The sequence below is a fragment of the Desmodus rotundus genome, chromosome 13 (genome assembly GCF_022682495.2).
Source record: "Desmodus rotundus isolate HL8 chromosome 13, HLdesRot8A.1, whole genome shotgun sequence".
Lineage (NCBI taxonomy): Eukaryota > Metazoa > Chordata > Mammalia > Chiroptera > Phyllostomidae > Desmodus > Desmodus rotundus.
The window spans coordinates 90,479,921-90,497,668 of NC_071399.1; the positions used below are offsets into that span (position 1 = coordinate 90,479,921).

Genomic DNA, 17,748 nt, shown 5'->3' on the forward strand with positions numbered 1-17,748 from the left:
TGAGGCCTAGTGGATCTAAGCGGTAACGAAAGCCGTAGTTCTATGTCCTGGATTGAAAGTGGGCTCCAGGTTCATGGACAGACTGGTCCTTGGGATAGAAAAAGTCCAGAAACCAATCTAAATACAGGGTGTGGAAAAAATACAGTAATGACTGATGGCAATACAAACATAAACTCACGTACTCACAGCTGTAAACCTACTTCTGCACCGCCGCCCCCCCATATGGGAACCCCGCGTGGGAACGAGGGCAGATCAGACCAACAGGGGAATAAATGGCACTGGTATATGTAGCTGGATGGAAAAAGGAAAGTTAAGTCACAGATCAACTTCTAATTGGTTTAAAGACAAAACCATAAAACAAAACGGTCAAAGTCACGCAAGAAAATGTGGCAGAGCTGCTTCATAAATGTGTAGGGAAAGGCGACTTCAGTAATGACCCAACATTCAGAAGCTGTACAGGAGATAAACATTTATAAATAAAAATGACATAAAAATAAAGATCCCTGCTGAAAATACCACCAGAAGCCACGTTAAGTGACAAGTCACGCCCGGACAACACACAGAAAAAGTGAGACAACGCAGCCAAAGCGCGAATCCCCCTCATTCATGTGAGAAAACGCCGGGAACCTACAGAGAAAAGCTCAAGCAATGTTGTAAACGGAAAACGCTAATGACACCAACACCATATTGATTCGCTTCATCATTAAAACAGCCTCGTCGTATAGGTGCTGGACTCTCAGCATTTATTCCGTGGGAGCCTGAGGGACACAGGGCTTCAGGAACTTGCTCTCAGTCACATGGTTAGTAAGTGGCAGAACGAGTCTGTGATCCCAGACTCCTTGCTGATAAACGCCAAGTTCTACAGCGAAAACTGTGGGCGGCAATCTTGGAAATCAAAACATGACTTCGCTCATACACATGAAAAGATACTCAAAATCTTAAATAAAAAACTACAGATGAAAACTACGGTGAGACACACCATCTCTACTGTCCCTCAGCACTTCTTAATTCATCTGCCCAATCTGGGTGGGAAGGTGGGTTTTCCACCTTCCTGAAGGCCAGAGGGGCGACCCAGGGCCCTAGGCATTGGGCTTAGAATTGAGGCACTTGTACAGTCTGGAAAGGTACAGGCCCCAAACCAACGTGAGATAGCGTGCCTTTTCTCTACAAAAGGAGTAACGCATGAAGTATCTGGTCATGCTTGGCCTTGACGGGGAAAAAATATTTTTTCTCTTTAGATCCATTATATTTCAAAATTCCTCCATGAACTACAGAAATATTTCTGAAATGAAATAAGTGCAATAAAATTTAAATTGGTATCTTCGCTTGCCTGTCAAAACATGACAATGTGAAAATAGTCATTTCCTTTTGTTATCTGATTTGTGCCTTTACCTGCTGCAGGTGGTTGAGGAATAAGGAGCACTCTTCTTCTCTTCTCCGGTGGCATTAGCAAGGCCACCACCCTGGGGAGGGGTTTGCTCACTGGGTATCATGTGGCGACGTCACAGTTTCCTCTGGCTGTGAACAGCAGGTTTGTGCAGGAAAAATGAAGTGCACAGAGAATCCTGGGCTCATTCTTAATCTAATGCGTCGGTCTTCTCTCTCATCCCTCCTTTTCTCCAAGACGCTCGCAAATAGAAAATGCAACTCCCTTGTAATTATACTCATTTTCCTCAACAGTAAATGGAAACCTTGGAAAAAGTCAAGTGACCACGCTAGTAGCGGTGAGCAGTGGGCAAGCAGCAGCAACCCTTAGAAATAACTGGCGTAGGAAGCCGAGTGATCGATGATGGGGTGACCCGGCTGCAGTTGTTACATCCTCATAAACTCTGAAGCTCAGCCACCTCCTCCAGGAAGCCTTCCCTCCTACCTGCCAGTGTAACTGATTTTTCCACAACACTTTATCATCGTCATCAACTTTGTGACCAAACTATACAGAAGTACATAAAGGAAAACATAATACCTCTGCCATTCTTTTAAAGTTCTTCTTGACAAGTGCAAAGTCTCTCAACAGTTTCTCAGTGCTAATACATAGCTATCTCCACATATTATGACTATTACTATTGTATCAGAATGGGCTCAGGTCGGGCGCACCACCCCCAAAACTTGATTTTTGCACTTAACATCATGGATGTTCTGTCATGAGTACCAAACAACCCCAACTCCATATTTTAAATGCTGCAAAATAATTTAGATAAAACCAACCATAACCCAACCTTTCCACTCTTTCCAAAATTGCCACTCCCCCAAACTGCTGTACTAAAGATTCTTATATGTACTTTTGTTTTTTGTAAAAACAGTTCTCTCGTGGGAAGGGTAGGCCCGATTTTAATAACTTCTGCTACACTGTCCAAGGACAAACAATTCATATTGCCCTGACTGGCCACGCCAGCGCATGGGGCCCTGCGTCCCAAACCACGCCGCCTGTTTTCACTCCTGTTAATGTTGCCAATCAGATGGGTGAGAATGGTATTGTGTTATTGTCTTCAGTTACATTTCCATGACTGTTAAAGAGGCTAAACATTGTTTCATGAGCTTTAATCCTCACTTCAAATTATGTGTGCCTGTGAATTGCCTATTCATATAGTTTACTTCTCCATTGGATTGTTTGTCTTTTCATTTTTTATCAAAATGTACGTTAAGGAGATCAACCCTTGTCCTCTTTTCCATATACACAGAAATATTTTTCTTTTGATTTTGCTTATAATTAATTTTAGCTATAGAAACTTACAATTTCTCAGGTAAGCCAGCTAGTCTACAGGTTTCTTAATGGTTTCTGCAGTTTTCACTCTCTTGCTCCTAGTAGAATGGGTCCAAGGCTGCACTGGCCCAGGACCCACAAACAATCTGGGGACCGAGAACTGCTCCCTAAGTAAGGGCTCAGCGCTGCAAGTTCGGCCCTGCTGCTCCTGCTTGAGGAGCAGCCGGTCTGTACCACGCTTCCCTCGTCCCTCTCACCAGGGGAGCAAGAGCTTTCGTTTTTGCATCCTTCAGGCTCTAATGTGTAGTTTAACAGAGAAAACAGGTGAGACTTTTCCAAATTTTGCAAACCACACAAATGTAACTTGTGAGCATTTGCATCATAATCAAACGAACACTTTGCTGTGTTGAGGTGGGCCTTGCACTTCCTGACCCCTCCTGCATTCTGCCTCCCCTGCAGAATGGAGCTACCTACTCTGTGGTCGACACTGTAAGTAGCAAGGTGAAAAACAAGAGCCGAAACCAAAGATATGGCATTGTTTGCTTGTTATAAATTTGCATTCTTGTAACAAAGCTGTGGATACACTCATGCCTGCCATCACATTCTGTAGTCTCCCAATGTTAATAGATACCAACACCCAGGAGGCCATAAGCAGGTGCAGCATTTCTGCCTGCAAAGCTCTGTGGCTTTAAAACAAATCCTGGGGAAGCTTTGGTTACAGATGAAGCCTGTTGAGGTGACAAGTGCAATGACTCAGCTGCCCAAAGCTTCCGCGACCTGGGCCTTCCTGACTGTGAGGTGTGGGAAGGAAGGTCAGTACCGGCTGTAGGTGACTGCATGTCACCAGCCCCAGGGAAGCGGGATGAAATCCTGTGGTGTGAGGTGTCCTAAAAGAAGGAAGGGGTGCAGGGGTGCTGGGCAGGCTGAAATGCCTGCCCCACCAGAACGTCCTCCCACCAGCTCCCTCTGAGTTACAGCACCTGGTGCCTTTCCTAGCCCCCAGAACTCTCGAATTCTCCAGTATGGGGCTCTGTAGTCTCCTACTGACCACAAGTCCAGGGGTTATAAACGTTGAGGTCTCCGGGAAACCCAAGATTTAGAGCAGTGAATTTGAAAGTGTGGGATGGGGAAAAAGTTTCAGAAGGTGCCCAGTCACAGTTTTGTTCTGATTTTGACTATTGGTATACACATTCTTCCTTGTGCAAAGCCACACAAATTTATGTTGTCAGCCAGTGACATGAATGGATGTTTCGTTCCTAAAGCCAATCTGATAATGACGATGTTGCAACATATCTTGCAACGAACAAAACGATAGATTCAGGGCGTTTGGTCTCGGCGCAACAAAACAGAACATGTCCCCTCGGAAGGCATGAACCGTCATTTCAAATGAGACTCTGCATCGTTGTTCCCACTTACCTACAGATATGGTCCAAACAGCAATGATTTTCAGAAATGCCTTCGTTCTGGAATTGAAGCGGCTGTGGTGGATGGGGTTCTGGATGGCGACGTAGCGGTCCAGCGAGATGGCGCAGAGATGCATGATGGAGGCCGTGGAGAAGAGCACGTCCAGGTAAATCCAGATCGCACAGAGCTTGCTGGGCAGCGGCCACCGGTAACCTAGGGGGTGGAAGCTCAGGGTCAGCAGCAGGAAGCGGCAGGGCACTGCCCTGGCCTGTGCCTTCTCCCAGGCTGCAAGAGTCTCGTCCTGAGGAAGGCACGGGGTGGGGGATGGGGGGGCAGCAAAGGGCAACAGAAGCTATTTTCAATGTTTCAGAAAAGCCCGATGGTGAACTGCGCTAAGGTTTCACTGGCTGGTGAACCCAGGCCTGAGGATTCCTTCTGGCTGGGGCTGTTTCAGTGTTTTGGGGTAAACAGGTTCTTCTTACCATCTCCTTCCCTGTCTTCTGCCTAACAGAATATAACTCTTATTTTATTTTTTTTTTGTTTTTAATTTACTAGGTCATAAGTTATGATCAATTTTCACCTCTTCCACTGAAATCCTCACTGTGTACCGTCCTGACTTCTTCACATATTTTGGGATGTCCCGAGGGTCGGCCCACCCCTTAGTTGCTATTGTAACTGCTTGGTCTCACCCTGGGATGGCATTATTGAGAGTAGTCTCTCAATAAATGCCATTGGCGTGAAGGAATAAATGACTGAAAATCCAGAGTGAGAGTATGTCTCTCCTTGTGAAAATGAATGATAATTGCCTAATATGCTTTGGGGGTTAAACTCAAAAGTGGGGCTTGTGGGGGATAAAGACAAAGGTGACTTAGAGCCTGGGGTTCTGCTCCTGAGCACTGTTTCAGGGGGGCGGTTCTCCACCTTCGGTGAGGGTTGTTTCAGAGGTGCAGCCCACCTCTGAGGCTCTGATTCCGTCAGTCTGCAGTGGGGCAGGCGTCCCCAGGGTGCCCATGTTGCTGGTCCAAGGACCCACCTGGGCAACCAGTGTTCAGGGGGTGGGTTCTCACTCCTGGCCTCGCCTGAGAATCAGCTGGAGAGCTTTAGAGATGTCCCGGTGCCCAGAAGGGCGGGTGTGGGTGGGTCCTGAACACTAAGTGTTTTTAGGTCCCTGGGTGGTTGGACTGGGGGAACCACCTACGGGGGTCATCTGCTGTATTAGGGAGCTAGCCTGTGCTTTATGCACAGAAGCAGAGGGCCCTGTCTCCCTCTCTCTCCCTCTCTCTCTCTTTCTCTCTCTCTCTCTCTGTGTTTGAGGGGGATCAAATGGTTATATAAACCTAATTAACATTGGAAAGAGTGTAAGTAATGGTGTCAGGTCTGCGTGCACGTGAGAAGGAAAATTATAAAGACCACCTTTCCAGCGCCACAAAGCGGGACAAACTCCATTTTCAAGCACACTCTCTCTACCGAAAGGCCACGGCGGGTCGTCGGGAAAGTAAAGGTTGCAGGATACAAGCCTAACTTGGCGCCCTTCACCACGATCATTTGCAAAGGGCTGGAGCTAAAACGAGAGCCTTTTCCTTGGCAGCGCCTGGGGGGAAGCCCTGCTCGGCTGAACGGAACTGATGCCGGCCCTGCGAGGCGTTTTCTCTGCGCCGAGGCAGCCACCAGCCCCAGTCTCGGCTTCCGCAGCCGAGATAAGGAGGGGGCGTTTCCTCGCCCCGGGGAGGACCGGTCGAGAGAGCTCCTCAGCCGCGGGAACCGGCTGCACGCCGAGCGGCTGCCGCCAGGGGCGTCCTTGTCCCCGGAGCCTCCGGGCAGGTCCCAGCTTCGGAACCCAGGGGGCTGGTGCCCCCGCCCCACCCCCACGCCCCCCACCACCTGCTGCTCGGGGTCTTCCCCCCAACTCCCTCGGCGTTTTGGTTCCCGGACAGGCCCTGTGGAGAGTCATCCCCCGCTCCTGGAATTGGCCTCTGCGAGGGGTGCGGTTTTAGGCAGGCAGGACCTCTCCAGAATGTCTGGGAAATGACAGGCGAACTGGACGGAATGATCTGGTTGTGACATTGGAGTGGTCCAGCGGGCTGGTGATGCAGAGAGCCTTATCCAGCCTGTGCAAACCCGCGCCTGCTCTCCCTCGCTCACCGCCCTCCTCCCCTCGCCTGGGGGCTGGACTGGTGTATTTTTTTAGTCCCCGGGACTTGGCCAGAAAATCCCCTCTGAACACAGCACTCAACCTGTGTCTAGCTCTGGATGCTTGGGTCAGCAGCCTCTATATTCATTCTTTCTCTCTCACTCTGTCTGCCTGCCTCTGTCTCTCTCTCTGCCTCTCTCTCTCAAAGGGGAAGTCTGGCCGATTACTCATAATTTGGAAAGAATATCTCATTCTGCCCCCAGCTGAAGCCACCCCAGCGGTAGCTGATTTGCTCAGAGGCCTGACTCTTTCAAACTCTGTTGAGAAGAAAGCAAGATGAACCTCTTCCCGTTTGTTTCCCACCCCCTCCACAGCAGACCCGCAGAGTTTATGCATATGCCTTTTTAAAGAGTTGAGGGCATAATTCAAAGGCACCGGTCCAAATTCGCTTCCCTGGGCCCGGAACAATGAGCTGGGAGTAATTCATTTATTCTAATGGAGACTGCATATTTTAACATTAAACCCACTGCATCCCGATGTTCTCTCTGCAAATGTTCCTTGGTAATTGGGAAGGTTTTCTCACTCTATTAGAAGTCCTGAAAACTGCGACAAAGATTAAACTGTTCTGTCCTAAAGGCTGGGATATTTTGGAATAGAAAGGAGTGAAAATCAAGTGGATTTAGGATGACAGATAAGTTCTTGCTTCAGGACTGTTTTAGGGCATTTAGACTCATTTCTACGTAGCATGCACATGTTTCCCAGCAAAAACTCTCCAGTGATCACAGAGAATAGGCTGCCTTTTTTTTTTTTGACATGTGAAACCCCATTGTAAGAGTGAAGTTTAAGTAACTAGCGTAACACGGTACCCTTGTTTATTAACAAATCCTCGTGTTTATTTTGTCCCTGAGCCCTGGCTGCTCATCTGCTAAGCACATGCACACGCTGTCCACTACTCGTGTGGGTATGGCTGGGAAGCTAGTGCCACTCACCATACAGGATGGTTAACATGGATACAGGCATGACAAGGAAACCCAGCAGCATGTCAGCTATGGCAAGTGACATCAGGAAGTAGTTGGTGGCGTTCTGCAGCTTTTTCTCTAGGGACACAGCCATGATGACGAGTATGTTTCCCGCGATGGTGAGGACGATCACCACAGCCGTCAGCAGGGCGGACCAGTTTTTCTCCTGGAGGTGAAGTAGGAAGCAGGGTGGCGAGAGACAGCCCTCACAGGAAAGGTTGGTTCGATTTTCCGAGTCCACCGTCCAGTTCAATGCATCTGAAGCGTTCGCCTCTCCGGAGTGACAGCTGTAACTGTGGAGCCCTGGGCCACCATTTGGTTGCATTAAGGAGTTTGTACTTGAGCTCAGAGAAGAGTTTTCTTCACAAAGAAAATCCATGGCTAAGCCGGACCTTGCCGCAGACGAAGTGCAGAAAAACTAACGAGGTATCGGCTCTGCTCACCATCCATTTTCACGTCCCCACACTCGGTCCCCCTGAGGCTGGTGGACCTGCTGGGCAGTGGGGGCTGGCTCTTTTCCTCCCATGACTGCCATCGAGTTAAAGAACTGCAGTGACAATTATGTATTTGTCCTTCCTTCACAGTTTTAGTAGAGCCCTCTGTTTCATTTCATTGCTCTCTCCAAGACAAGGTCAAAAAAAAGCAGAATGAACTTTTAGCATAGAGGTTGCCGAGTTTTGAGCGTTCGGGGAAGGAAAATGTGGTCCTGGCCAAAAAAGAAAAGTTTGTAACTACCAGGAATCTCCTTCCTCTCTATCTCATTCTGCTGGTTGTGCTGCTCCCACTAGGTCAGCCCCAGCAGGATTAAAATAGCATGCAATCCAAAACAGCAGGGTCTCATGCCTTCTACATTAAGAAAGTCAATTAAAAATACATCCAGTGTTAATCCCATAGTAATTGAATGCACTTTCGGTTATAGTTCTGTCTGAGCCTAAATCGCCACAGCGGCTGACAGGAATTTCAGCTTGTATTATGTTGCTTAGTTAATAAAAGGCAAAAAAAAAAAAAAAAAAAAAGTCTTAAGCAAAGATTAACAACTTTCCACACTAGAAATTCTCATTGTGAAATGATTACATTTCCACCCAGCATGATTTCAAGCCAGAAAGAAAATTACCCAGCAGTAAAATACAGCGTGAGACTCTGAAGAACTTACATTTGCCTCCGGGCTCTGCACCTCCGCCACAGCGCCGCTCTGCGAGCTGCCCCATCTCTCATAATTAGGCAGGTACACAGTCCCTTCTCCTTGAGCTTCCACCCGCATAATGCGAGAGTAATTTGATTTCTGTTTTGCCGATTTCAAAAGCTGCATGAAAGGGTCGAGCCAGTTGCAGCAGCGCGAGGTCCCCGGGTCCCCGTTTGGCTTCCTCTGCCCTCCCCTCGCCGCCACCCTGCTTGCTCGCAGGGCTACCCCTCCCTGGTGGCTGGCCTCAGGGAGGCACACGTCGACACATCATTCATTCCGAAGCCGCTCTCACAACCACAAAAGAAACCGCACAGCCAAGTAGAAGAGCTGCCGGCTCCCAGGCACGCGTGGTTTCCACGGGAATGGACCAGCCCGCTCTCGGGCTGTCTCGTCCGCGGCGTCAGACCTCCCTCTGACTGTGTCATAAACTGCAAGGTAGCGACAGCCAGGAGGGCGGACCGCACAGGCGCTTTTTCCTCTTTTCACATGTTAACGCTGGGAAGTTTCCTTTGTTTTCAAAAGAGAGAAACTGGAGAAATCGCCTTTTGTGCCGATTGCCAAGGTAGGTGAGCTGCAGCAGGGTACGGATTGGTGTGCAGGGTGAAGAGAGGAGGCGAACAGGGCTAGAGACGGGTTTCTCCTGGGGAAGGGGGTCCCTGGAAGCCCGGCGCTTCCTCCAGAGAAGCCTGCAGCGCCCGAGCCTGAAAGTGGAATTACCCGTGTGGGAGACTTGAGTGCCCAGTGGCCACGCAGATTTGGACCGAGAACTCTGAAACTGTTCGTACTATTTTAATTTATTATTAAATACCTGCACCATGCCGCTAGCTTATTTTCTTCAGTAGAAGCTCACATTGGAAAGAGAATAACTTGTTTGCTCAGAAGTAACACCAAAGGCAGCCTGCTTTACTTGTAAAAAAAGCCCCAGCCCAGGTTTCTGAGAGAAGGCAGGTGTGCAGGGATGTACACACACACGCACACACACTTGCTTATTTTTACAGGTGAGGAAAATGATTTTTTTTCTGAAAAGTTGGGGTTTTCTAGGTTTCTCTCCATCACCATCTTCTCTTTTTCCTCTGCATTCTCCCTGGACAAATTCAGCTACTCTTGTGACTTCAGCCTGTTTGGGGCAAATCGGTACCTTCTTGGCAGATTATTTTCCTCAGCTCCAGACCTAAATACCCAGCTGTCCCTGGGGCCGCCCACCAATGGCCCAGGAGACCTTGGCCTCGGCACCTTCTGTCTTGCGCCCATTCCTCTGCTCACCCTGGGCGTGCCTCTCCACCCCTGCTCTTCAGACGGGGGGCTGTCACCCACGTCTCCGCCTTCGTCCTCAGTGCCAGAGCTTCGGCTGCAGTGCCGCCTGTCGATACCTTTTTCTCAGATCGCCTCTCTAGCCCACGGCTCACCCTCCTTTGGTGGAAGGCTTCGTCACATGTCCCCCTTGCCACCTCTCCCCCCTTCTAGGAGAAGGCAGCTGGGGGCACAGGCGTAGTGTGGAATCCCAGCTCTGTCGACGCTCCAGCAGGTAGAACCCTGGACTATGTAGGTGCCTCCTTTAAGGCTCAAGTGTTCTTACCGGTCGAAGGAGACAATGGTACTGCCTCCCTCCTGAGACCTCAGTGAGGCTAAGATGAGATCGGGTGTGTGAACGTTTAGCCCTTGTCTGTCTTCTACGATGCTTTTAACGAATCTTAGCCATTTTTTATCCTAATTAAAAGACAAATGCCACGCCCATCAGCTCGTGCCTACATTCCCGCAGTCTCTCCCTGGTGGGGCGCACGCTTCATCTCTGCCTGTCCGGCATTGCACCCACATTTCAGGCCTGGATACCTGTGCCTGTCCCACAGACAGCCTGCATGCAAATGGACCTGCAGGTTTCTGATGATTTGTAAGCATCCCTACTCACCTTTCCCTGTGTCTGGAATGCACTCCCCTCCTCTTCCCCGACTCCTTTCCTGCTCGGCAAACTTTTACTGCGGTTTCAAGACTCAGGCCCAAGGTTATGTCCCCTGTGAATCCCATTGTTGCCACTTAGCACCCTGTGACCTTGATTAAGCTACTTAATCTCTCTGCTTTAATTTTCTCATTGGGAAATAGGAAATAATACCCACCTCAGGACTGACTTGAGAGTTTTACACAAATTTACGTATGTGCCTGGCACATTTGAAGTCCTCAAAGGTTAGCTGCCATTATTATTGTTATTCAGCTTATTGTCCCTGAGCTTTTTGTAGCTGTCCTTCTGCACGTAGGCAAACCCTACAGTGTCCTCGGCAGTCTCCGCCTGAACAGCCCTCATGCTGCACGCAAGCCCCAGAACGGCAAAAGCTGTGTTTATCTTGTTTGTGGTTGGCACGTCATCGGTGCTTTGGTGTGTTGGTTGAATGAACGTGTGGCTGATTTATAATTACCTGTGCACCTGCCTGTCTTTATTAGACTGTGACTAGACGGTGCACCTCTCATTCACCTCGATACCCTTGACTCCAAGCACGGCATCTCCTAAGGAGTCCTCCATAGGCATGTTTTCAAGGAATAAATGCAGTGATTGTTAGCATACATTAAAAAGCAGAATCAGCGACAAGTCTCAAATCTTGAACTCCTTTTCCCTCACTTTGTCCAACAGGATACTCATTTAATTGTATTAAAATAAGCAAGGGGGTATGTGATTTAAAAAACTCTAGGGTTGGGAAGTGCCTCTAAAGCTTTTTGACGGTAAATTCTTTTACGGATTGCCGTGTTCTAGTTCTCCTTGGAGACATCGGATGTACGCAGGCCATCAGCCTTCATGAAGAACAGCTAGGTTTCTAGTCACGGCGAGCTGACGAGCCGCTCAGTATATGGTTTACGCTGTGAAATTACTCGGTTAATAACCATCTGTTTATTTGCCGTTGTTACTGCGGTTTTAGGAATACTGGTAGTGGACAAAGCAATGTGGGTAAACTCTAGGCTCCTGGCTTGCCTATGAATAGCATGGGATTTAGACTTGGTAGGAGGGGTTTCCTGCAGGTTTGGAGGAAGAGGGGTGCGGACTGGCCACAGGCGGGGACACTGGCGTGCGGCTCCGCCCCTGCCCATGGTGCTCACTCTCCCCTGCAGCTGAAGTGAGTGGCTGGTGGCTCTCCGCTGATTCTCCCTCTGAAACCCCCCAGGGCTGCCCCCACACAACCATTGGTCTGTTGCGAGGGTGTGAGAGTCTGGCCCACTGGCCTTGGGGCTGGACAACCTGAAGGGCCACCTGGTCGCAGGATGGTGGAAACCTTTGTCATCACTGCATCACAGGTAGACTCCCTCTGCCTAGTCCCGATTCCCCGACTCCCCTACAGGTGTGGGCCTGCAGCTCGCCCCAGCAAATCGGCCAGACTCAAGTCTGTCTGCGTCAGCTTCCTGGGGAACCCAACCCAAGACCCTCTGCTTTTTAATTTGTGTTTTAATGCCCTCATGCCCCCACTGGATGAGTTGCATATTTTACAGAGGACAGAAAGATAGGTGTTGTCTCTGTTGATGAATGCTTCCTGTCATAAACTTGTTCTTCAACAGACAACTGGTTTTACTATCTAATTACTGCCAGAGGAATTTAAAGTCTGAAACTCCAAAATAAAATGTACTACTCTGGGCAGAATTGCTCCAATGATTAATGGAACTTCTATAGGGGTACATTCTGTAACTTGTTTATTCTGGATGGTTCACCAGAATAGGATTGCTTAAAATTAGATGTTGACTTTTTATTTTTAAATGGCTGCAGTGGTATTATTCATAGCCTTTGCTTGGATTTTTTTTTTTTTTTGCAGGCTAAAGTTATTGGTTTCTGAAACATTAGTGCCTTATGGTGCTAATATATGGGGAAAAATTTTTCTTGAGCCAAAGACTCTAGGAAATACTGCATCCTATAGACTCCTTGTAGAGATACACAGAACACGTCAACCTAGAGAAGGCTGAGAGAAATCCCACGGTGAAGAGGTCCGCTTATATTATCTTTCCCACTCCTCCGGTTTCCACAGAACATTCACTGAAGGACACTTTAATTTGTTCAGTGAATTATAACTCAATTTAAAATGCAAAGATCGTATTTAGTTTGCATTGAGAAAAAAATATACATCTGTATAGCCATTCCCCACATCAAGGTAGCCACCATTTCCGCCACTCCTGAAAATTCCCGCCTTCCCCTGTTGACTTGTACTTAACTGGAAGCGTGTGGTAGATACTCATTTTGTGTCTGGTTACTTTTGCTCAACAGTATGCATGTGAGGTTGATTCTGTTGCTGAGATTAATTGGTTTTTTACGGGTGGTAGCCTGAGAAGCTGTTCAATGGCCCGGACTTTTGGAAAATCAATCATTTATTTATTTTTTCTCTTGTTCAAAGAAACATAGACTAGATCCTTGTTTTGCCCATCCTTTTGAGGCTTCTTAACTTTTTGAGATAGTGCCAACCTTCACGTGCGCCCCTTGATTGGATGTGGTTTGGCTCTGAATTGGCAGCGAAGATTTCTTTTACTCCATGTTCTTTCTTGAAGAACATGCCCCTGAGATTTCTGCTCTCCAAATCTTACAGATGGTGTGAGAATGAGAACAGATTTTCACAGCAAATTTTCTGAATGGTGTGTAATCCATCACTTTCTTTGGATGTTCCAATTCTCAGGTCTGGAACAAGCCAGTTCACCTGGCTGCCGCATGCTTGGAAAACGCTGTCTTGAATTGCCTTCTGTTAAGCCACTGGCTACATCAAAAGGTGTAACTACTTGAAATTAGCTCATGATTGTTATCTGCCCCTCCAGAGTGCTCACATTGGTGTTTCTTTCAGCAATACTCACAGATTTAAAGATCAGTATTGAATGCTGTGCTAAGCACACTTCTAATTGCTGAGTATAATCATAAAGATAGACAAGGTTCCTGCCTTAATGCATTTACTTAAGAAATGGTTATAATAAAGATGAGTATAGGGTTTAGGGATAATAAACATGAGTATAGGGTTTAGGGAAGAGGTATAAACTTAGAGGTCTGAGGAAGGAGCCCTGGGTTACTCTCGTGTTTTGAGGTCAGGAAGGTGTTGAGAAATCAGTCAAGCAGATTAAGAAGGAGCACCCAGTGGGTGAGGAGGGATACAAACAGTGGTATTCCGGAAGTCAGGGGAAGACAGACTTGGAAAGGGGGAGAGACAGTGCTCAGCTGGGTCATATGCTCCTGATTGGCTGGGTATAATGAGAACTAAGAAATGGCTCTCACATTTGTAAAAATAGAAGCCTTTGGTGGCCTTGACTGGAACTGTTCCAGTGGAATGTTTGGCGTAAAAGCCCATCTAAGTGAGAACGAGAAAAATGAGAAGAGAGGAAGAAGTGGTCGTGAGTATAGACAGCATAGAAAACTACCTTGAGGATTTTGGGGGGTGGGAAATAACACAGCTGAAAAATGAAGTGGTAATTGAAGGATGATAGGAAGCAGAATTTTTTATTTTCAAGATAAGATAAACTATAATATGGTTTTTGGTGATGGTGTGAGTGACCCAGTAGAAAGGGGGATGGGCTGATGCAGCGGAGGCAGGAGATAATTGCTGGAATGATGTCCTTGCTTTGGTGAGAAGTCCCTGATCAAGGGTATAGGTGGGGGTGTTCCTCCATCACATCAGGAGAGAGGACAGAATATATATGGGTTCAGACGCAAGCAGCTGGTAGACGTGTTGATGTCAGATGATGTTCAGCATCTGTCACGAGGTTTGCATTTTCGTTTGGAGAGGAAATAACTGTTTTCACATATTATTTAAGTTGTGTTGTGGTTGAAGACTGAGGTTGGGGGACAGTTTTTCATAGAGGGAGTTAGGGAGGGGTTTTAATGGGAGGTGGCATCCGAGCTGAGTTCAGAGGGAGGGGAAGATTGGAGGGAGAGCTCTCCTAGCTGGAGCAGCCTGTGGGGAGGCCCCAGGCCTGGACCAAGTTTGAGAGGGATGGAGGGCTAGGTTCTGAGGACTCTTTGGGGTGGGGGTGGGGGATTGTTGAGAGTGAGATGGTCAGTTAGGCCCGAGAGATGGTCAGGTCCCATGTAAGGCTTCCTGGGCCACCACCCATACAGTCTGGGTTTCATTCCAAGTGAGACGGGAAGCCACTTAGAGTTTTAAGGAGGGAAGTGCCATCATTTGCTTGGTTGTAAAGATTGTTGTGGCCACATGAGGAATAAGTGGAAGGTGACAGGGATGAAAACAAGGAACTCAGTTAACAGATACTGCAGTCGCTCGAGTAAGAGGCCGTGGGAGCTCAGCCCAGGGCTATGATTCAGGGATGGAGAGAAGTTCGCAGGTGAATGTGTTTTAGAAATAAAAGCACCAGGACTTGCTGACTGAGTGGGAGTGGAAGGCTGGAGGGGGAGGAAGTAAGGACAGGAATCTAAGATCAAGGACCGCTTTTCGGTGTTTGGGTTGAATAGCTGAGCAGATCATAATGCCGTTTACGGAAACGAGGGAAGACGGAGAGTTGGGTCTTAGGGGGAAAATCACTAATTCTGTCATAGTCTGACTTTAATATTTTAGTTAGAATTAAGTTTAGCTGCACGCGACAGAAGTTCCAGGATAACAGGGTAGGTATCGAACAACAGGGAGGGTTTTTCCTTTCTCACGTGAATGAAGCCTGCAGGACGTAGGCCCTTTCTGTCCAGTTACTCTGCCATCCTTATCGTGAAGCTCTGCGGTTTGGGCGGACGCTTGGGCCTTGGGCATCACGTGCACACCCTGGCCAGCAGGAAGGGGGAAGATGAAGTTTTCCCCAGTTTCCTCAAGTTGCATATAACAGGTTTGCGTATTCCTGTTGGCTAAACTTGGCTACGTGGTCACTCAAGTAGCAAAGGAAGGGAAGGGGAGGAGACTGGAAAATGCAGTCTTTATTCCAGCTGCCTGTGCACTCAGCTGTGGGTCAGGGATTCTGTCACTAAGTAAGAAAGGGAGAGCACGAACTGGGAGACAATTAGCAGGCTCCAACACAGGCGCCCAAGGGAAATTGTATAAAAGGCAGTTAAATCAGGAAGCACAGAAGAAGTTGCGGCAGGGCTATACATTTGGAGTCATCAGCCTATGCAGGTAGAATTTAATGTGTTAGTTTTCTGTCCTGTAACAAGTTACCACAAATTGAGAGGTTTAACACAACACAAATTTGTCACCCCACAGTGGCGTTGGTTAGAAGTCCGGCATGGGTCTCACTGGACTCTGAGAACACAGTGTTGACGGGGCTGTGTTCCTGTGGGAGGGGCTGGGGGTGCTCAGACCTAGTTTTCCTCCAGTTTCTAGAGGCCAGCTGTATTCCGTGGCCTGTGGTCCCTTTCTCCATCTGCACAGCCAAAAACGACAAGTTGAGTCCCTCTCACACAGTCATCACGCTGTGCCAGAGTCTCCACGTCTAAGAACTCACGTGATTGTACTGGGCCTGCCTAGAAAATCCAGGCTAATCTCCATCTTGAGCCCTTTGCCTCTTGCTTATCATTTAAGGTAACACATTTACAGGTTTGGAGGATTAAGGTGTGGACATCTTTGGGGGTCCTTGTTCTACCAGCTCATCATACTTTAAAAGGGAAAGGGTGTAACAGAGAAGAGCCGAGGAGCTGGGCCAAGCACACGAACACTTATCTAGATTCTAAATTTAAAAGGTTTGGAAGAGGGGAGGCACTCGGTAAAGCATCCCTTTGAGAAGTGGCGAGACACCAGTTGTTGGAAAGTCTGATGTCGTAGAATCCGGCAGAGAACAGTGGACCGAGAAGTCCGCTAATTGTGAAATGTGCAGGAAGAGGAAAGCACAGGAAGGTCTGCTGGGTTTGGCCACATGGGTTCGTTGGTGACCTCGAATGAGAGCAGTTTCACTGGAAGTGCTCACCTGTGCAAGAGCCACGTGATGGTGATGGGGGATGAGTTCTGAGAGTAGGAGGTGGGACTAGGTAAGCTATACAGCTTACTAGTGATAAGGGCTAGTGAGAAAAATAAAGCACGGACAGGGGTGGGGATGGGAGAGGGTTTGTAAGGTTAGGTGGTCAGGGAAGGCTTTGTGGGAAGGTAGCATTTGACCAACGACTGGAGGTAGGAGAGGTAAGGATCTATGTGGACATGTGGGGGGAGGTGGGGAGATGCAGTTCAGGACAGAGAAGACAGCAAGGCTCTCTCTAGATGCAAAGGCCGGAGGTGGGAAGGGTGAGTGGGGTGTGTGAGAATCAGCGAGGAGGCCTGTGTAGCTGGAGCAGCGTAAGCGGTGGCAGGGAGTCCAGACTAGGAAGGGTTTGGCGCTTACTCCAAGTCACGTGGGAAGCTATTTGCTGATTTGGACAGAAGGGCGCCATGCTCTGAGATATATATTCAGCGGGTCACGCTGGCTGCTTTATTGAGAGTGGAGGAGGATGAGGGGCAGGTAGGGCGGGTATGGAAGCAGGACCCAAGTTTCAGGTGAGAGAGGAGCACGGCTTGCACCTGGGCAGCGGCTGTGGGTTTGTGAGGATGGGTCAGATTCTGTGCACATTTTGAAAGCAGAACCCATAGATCTTGTGGGTGGATAGGGACAGGACGTGGGGTGTGCGAAGGAGGTGACAAGGTTTTAGAATGGAGGTTTCAGATCTTCTGTGCAACTGGAAAGATAGCATCGCCCTTTACTGTATGGGGAGCGCTGCAGGAAGAGCATGTTTTGGGTGAATTCAGGTCAATTTAGGGGCATGTTAAACTTGAATTGTCTAATGACAAATGAGCAACTGTGTCTATAAGACAGTGAGTAGAAGGGCCCGGGGTAGAGTGGAAAGCTGCAGGCTGCGGATATAAATAAGGATAAATAAGGATATTGAGAGCTATGAAATAGGACGAGGCTTCCCTAGTTCCTGAGGAGGGAAGGAAGTGTCTAAGAACTGAATCCGGTGGATACCTTATCATTGATAGGTGAGAAAAATGAGGAAGAACCAGCAAAGGCTGCTGGCATGGGGGGGTGAGAAAGAAGAAAAAGCAGAGAGTGTCATGTGTCCTGGAAGCCAAGAGAATAAAATATTTCAAGGAGGAGAGAAAGCAAAGGAAATACCGTGAAGCTTTACAAATCACATATTTGAAGAGTGTTTCATTTTGTGGGAAATTACTCACAAGTTATCAAGAAGAGCAGGATAAAAAGATCCCTAATGGAGCATGGCTCAACTTTGAGAAGCACATACATTTGTTCCTAAACTATAGGGGGTGTATTAAGACATTTACAGCAATCATCTGGGCCAAGGATCCTCTGTGATTTGTTTCTTACGCTTGGGATTCTAGAAATTGTCTGAAGTATGCATGTGTTAGGATACTTATAAACATAGAATATTATTTGAAAATATTTAAAA

The 17,748-nt window shown here is 48.0% G+C and overlaps 1 protein-coding gene across 3 annotated transcripts in view; it reads right to left on the reverse strand.

Annotated features, from left to right (window-relative positions):
• Positions 1–8,939, reverse strand: part of HTR2A (5-hydroxytryptamine receptor 2A) — a 41,891-nt gene extending 32,952 nt beyond the window's left edge. Inside the window, exons 1-3 of one of the 3 annotated variants that reach the window (XM_045201080.2) lie at positions 8,409–8,939; positions 7,226–7,961; positions 4,118–4,318 (exon numbers count right to left, since the gene is read on the reverse strand). In XM_045201080.2, the coding sequence (XP_045057015.1) occupies positions 4,118–4,318; positions 7,226–7,634 (610 nt within the window). In that variant the 5' untranslated portion in view covers positions 7,635–7,961; positions 8,409–8,939. Of the gene's footprint in view, positions 1–4,117; positions 4,319–7,225; positions 8,234–8,408 lie in introns of all 3 variants that reach the window. The other 2 variants (XM_045201081.2, XM_045201090.2) reach the window with 2 other exon arrangements.
• Between the last annotated feature and the right edge of the window lie 8,809 nt (positions 8,940–17,748).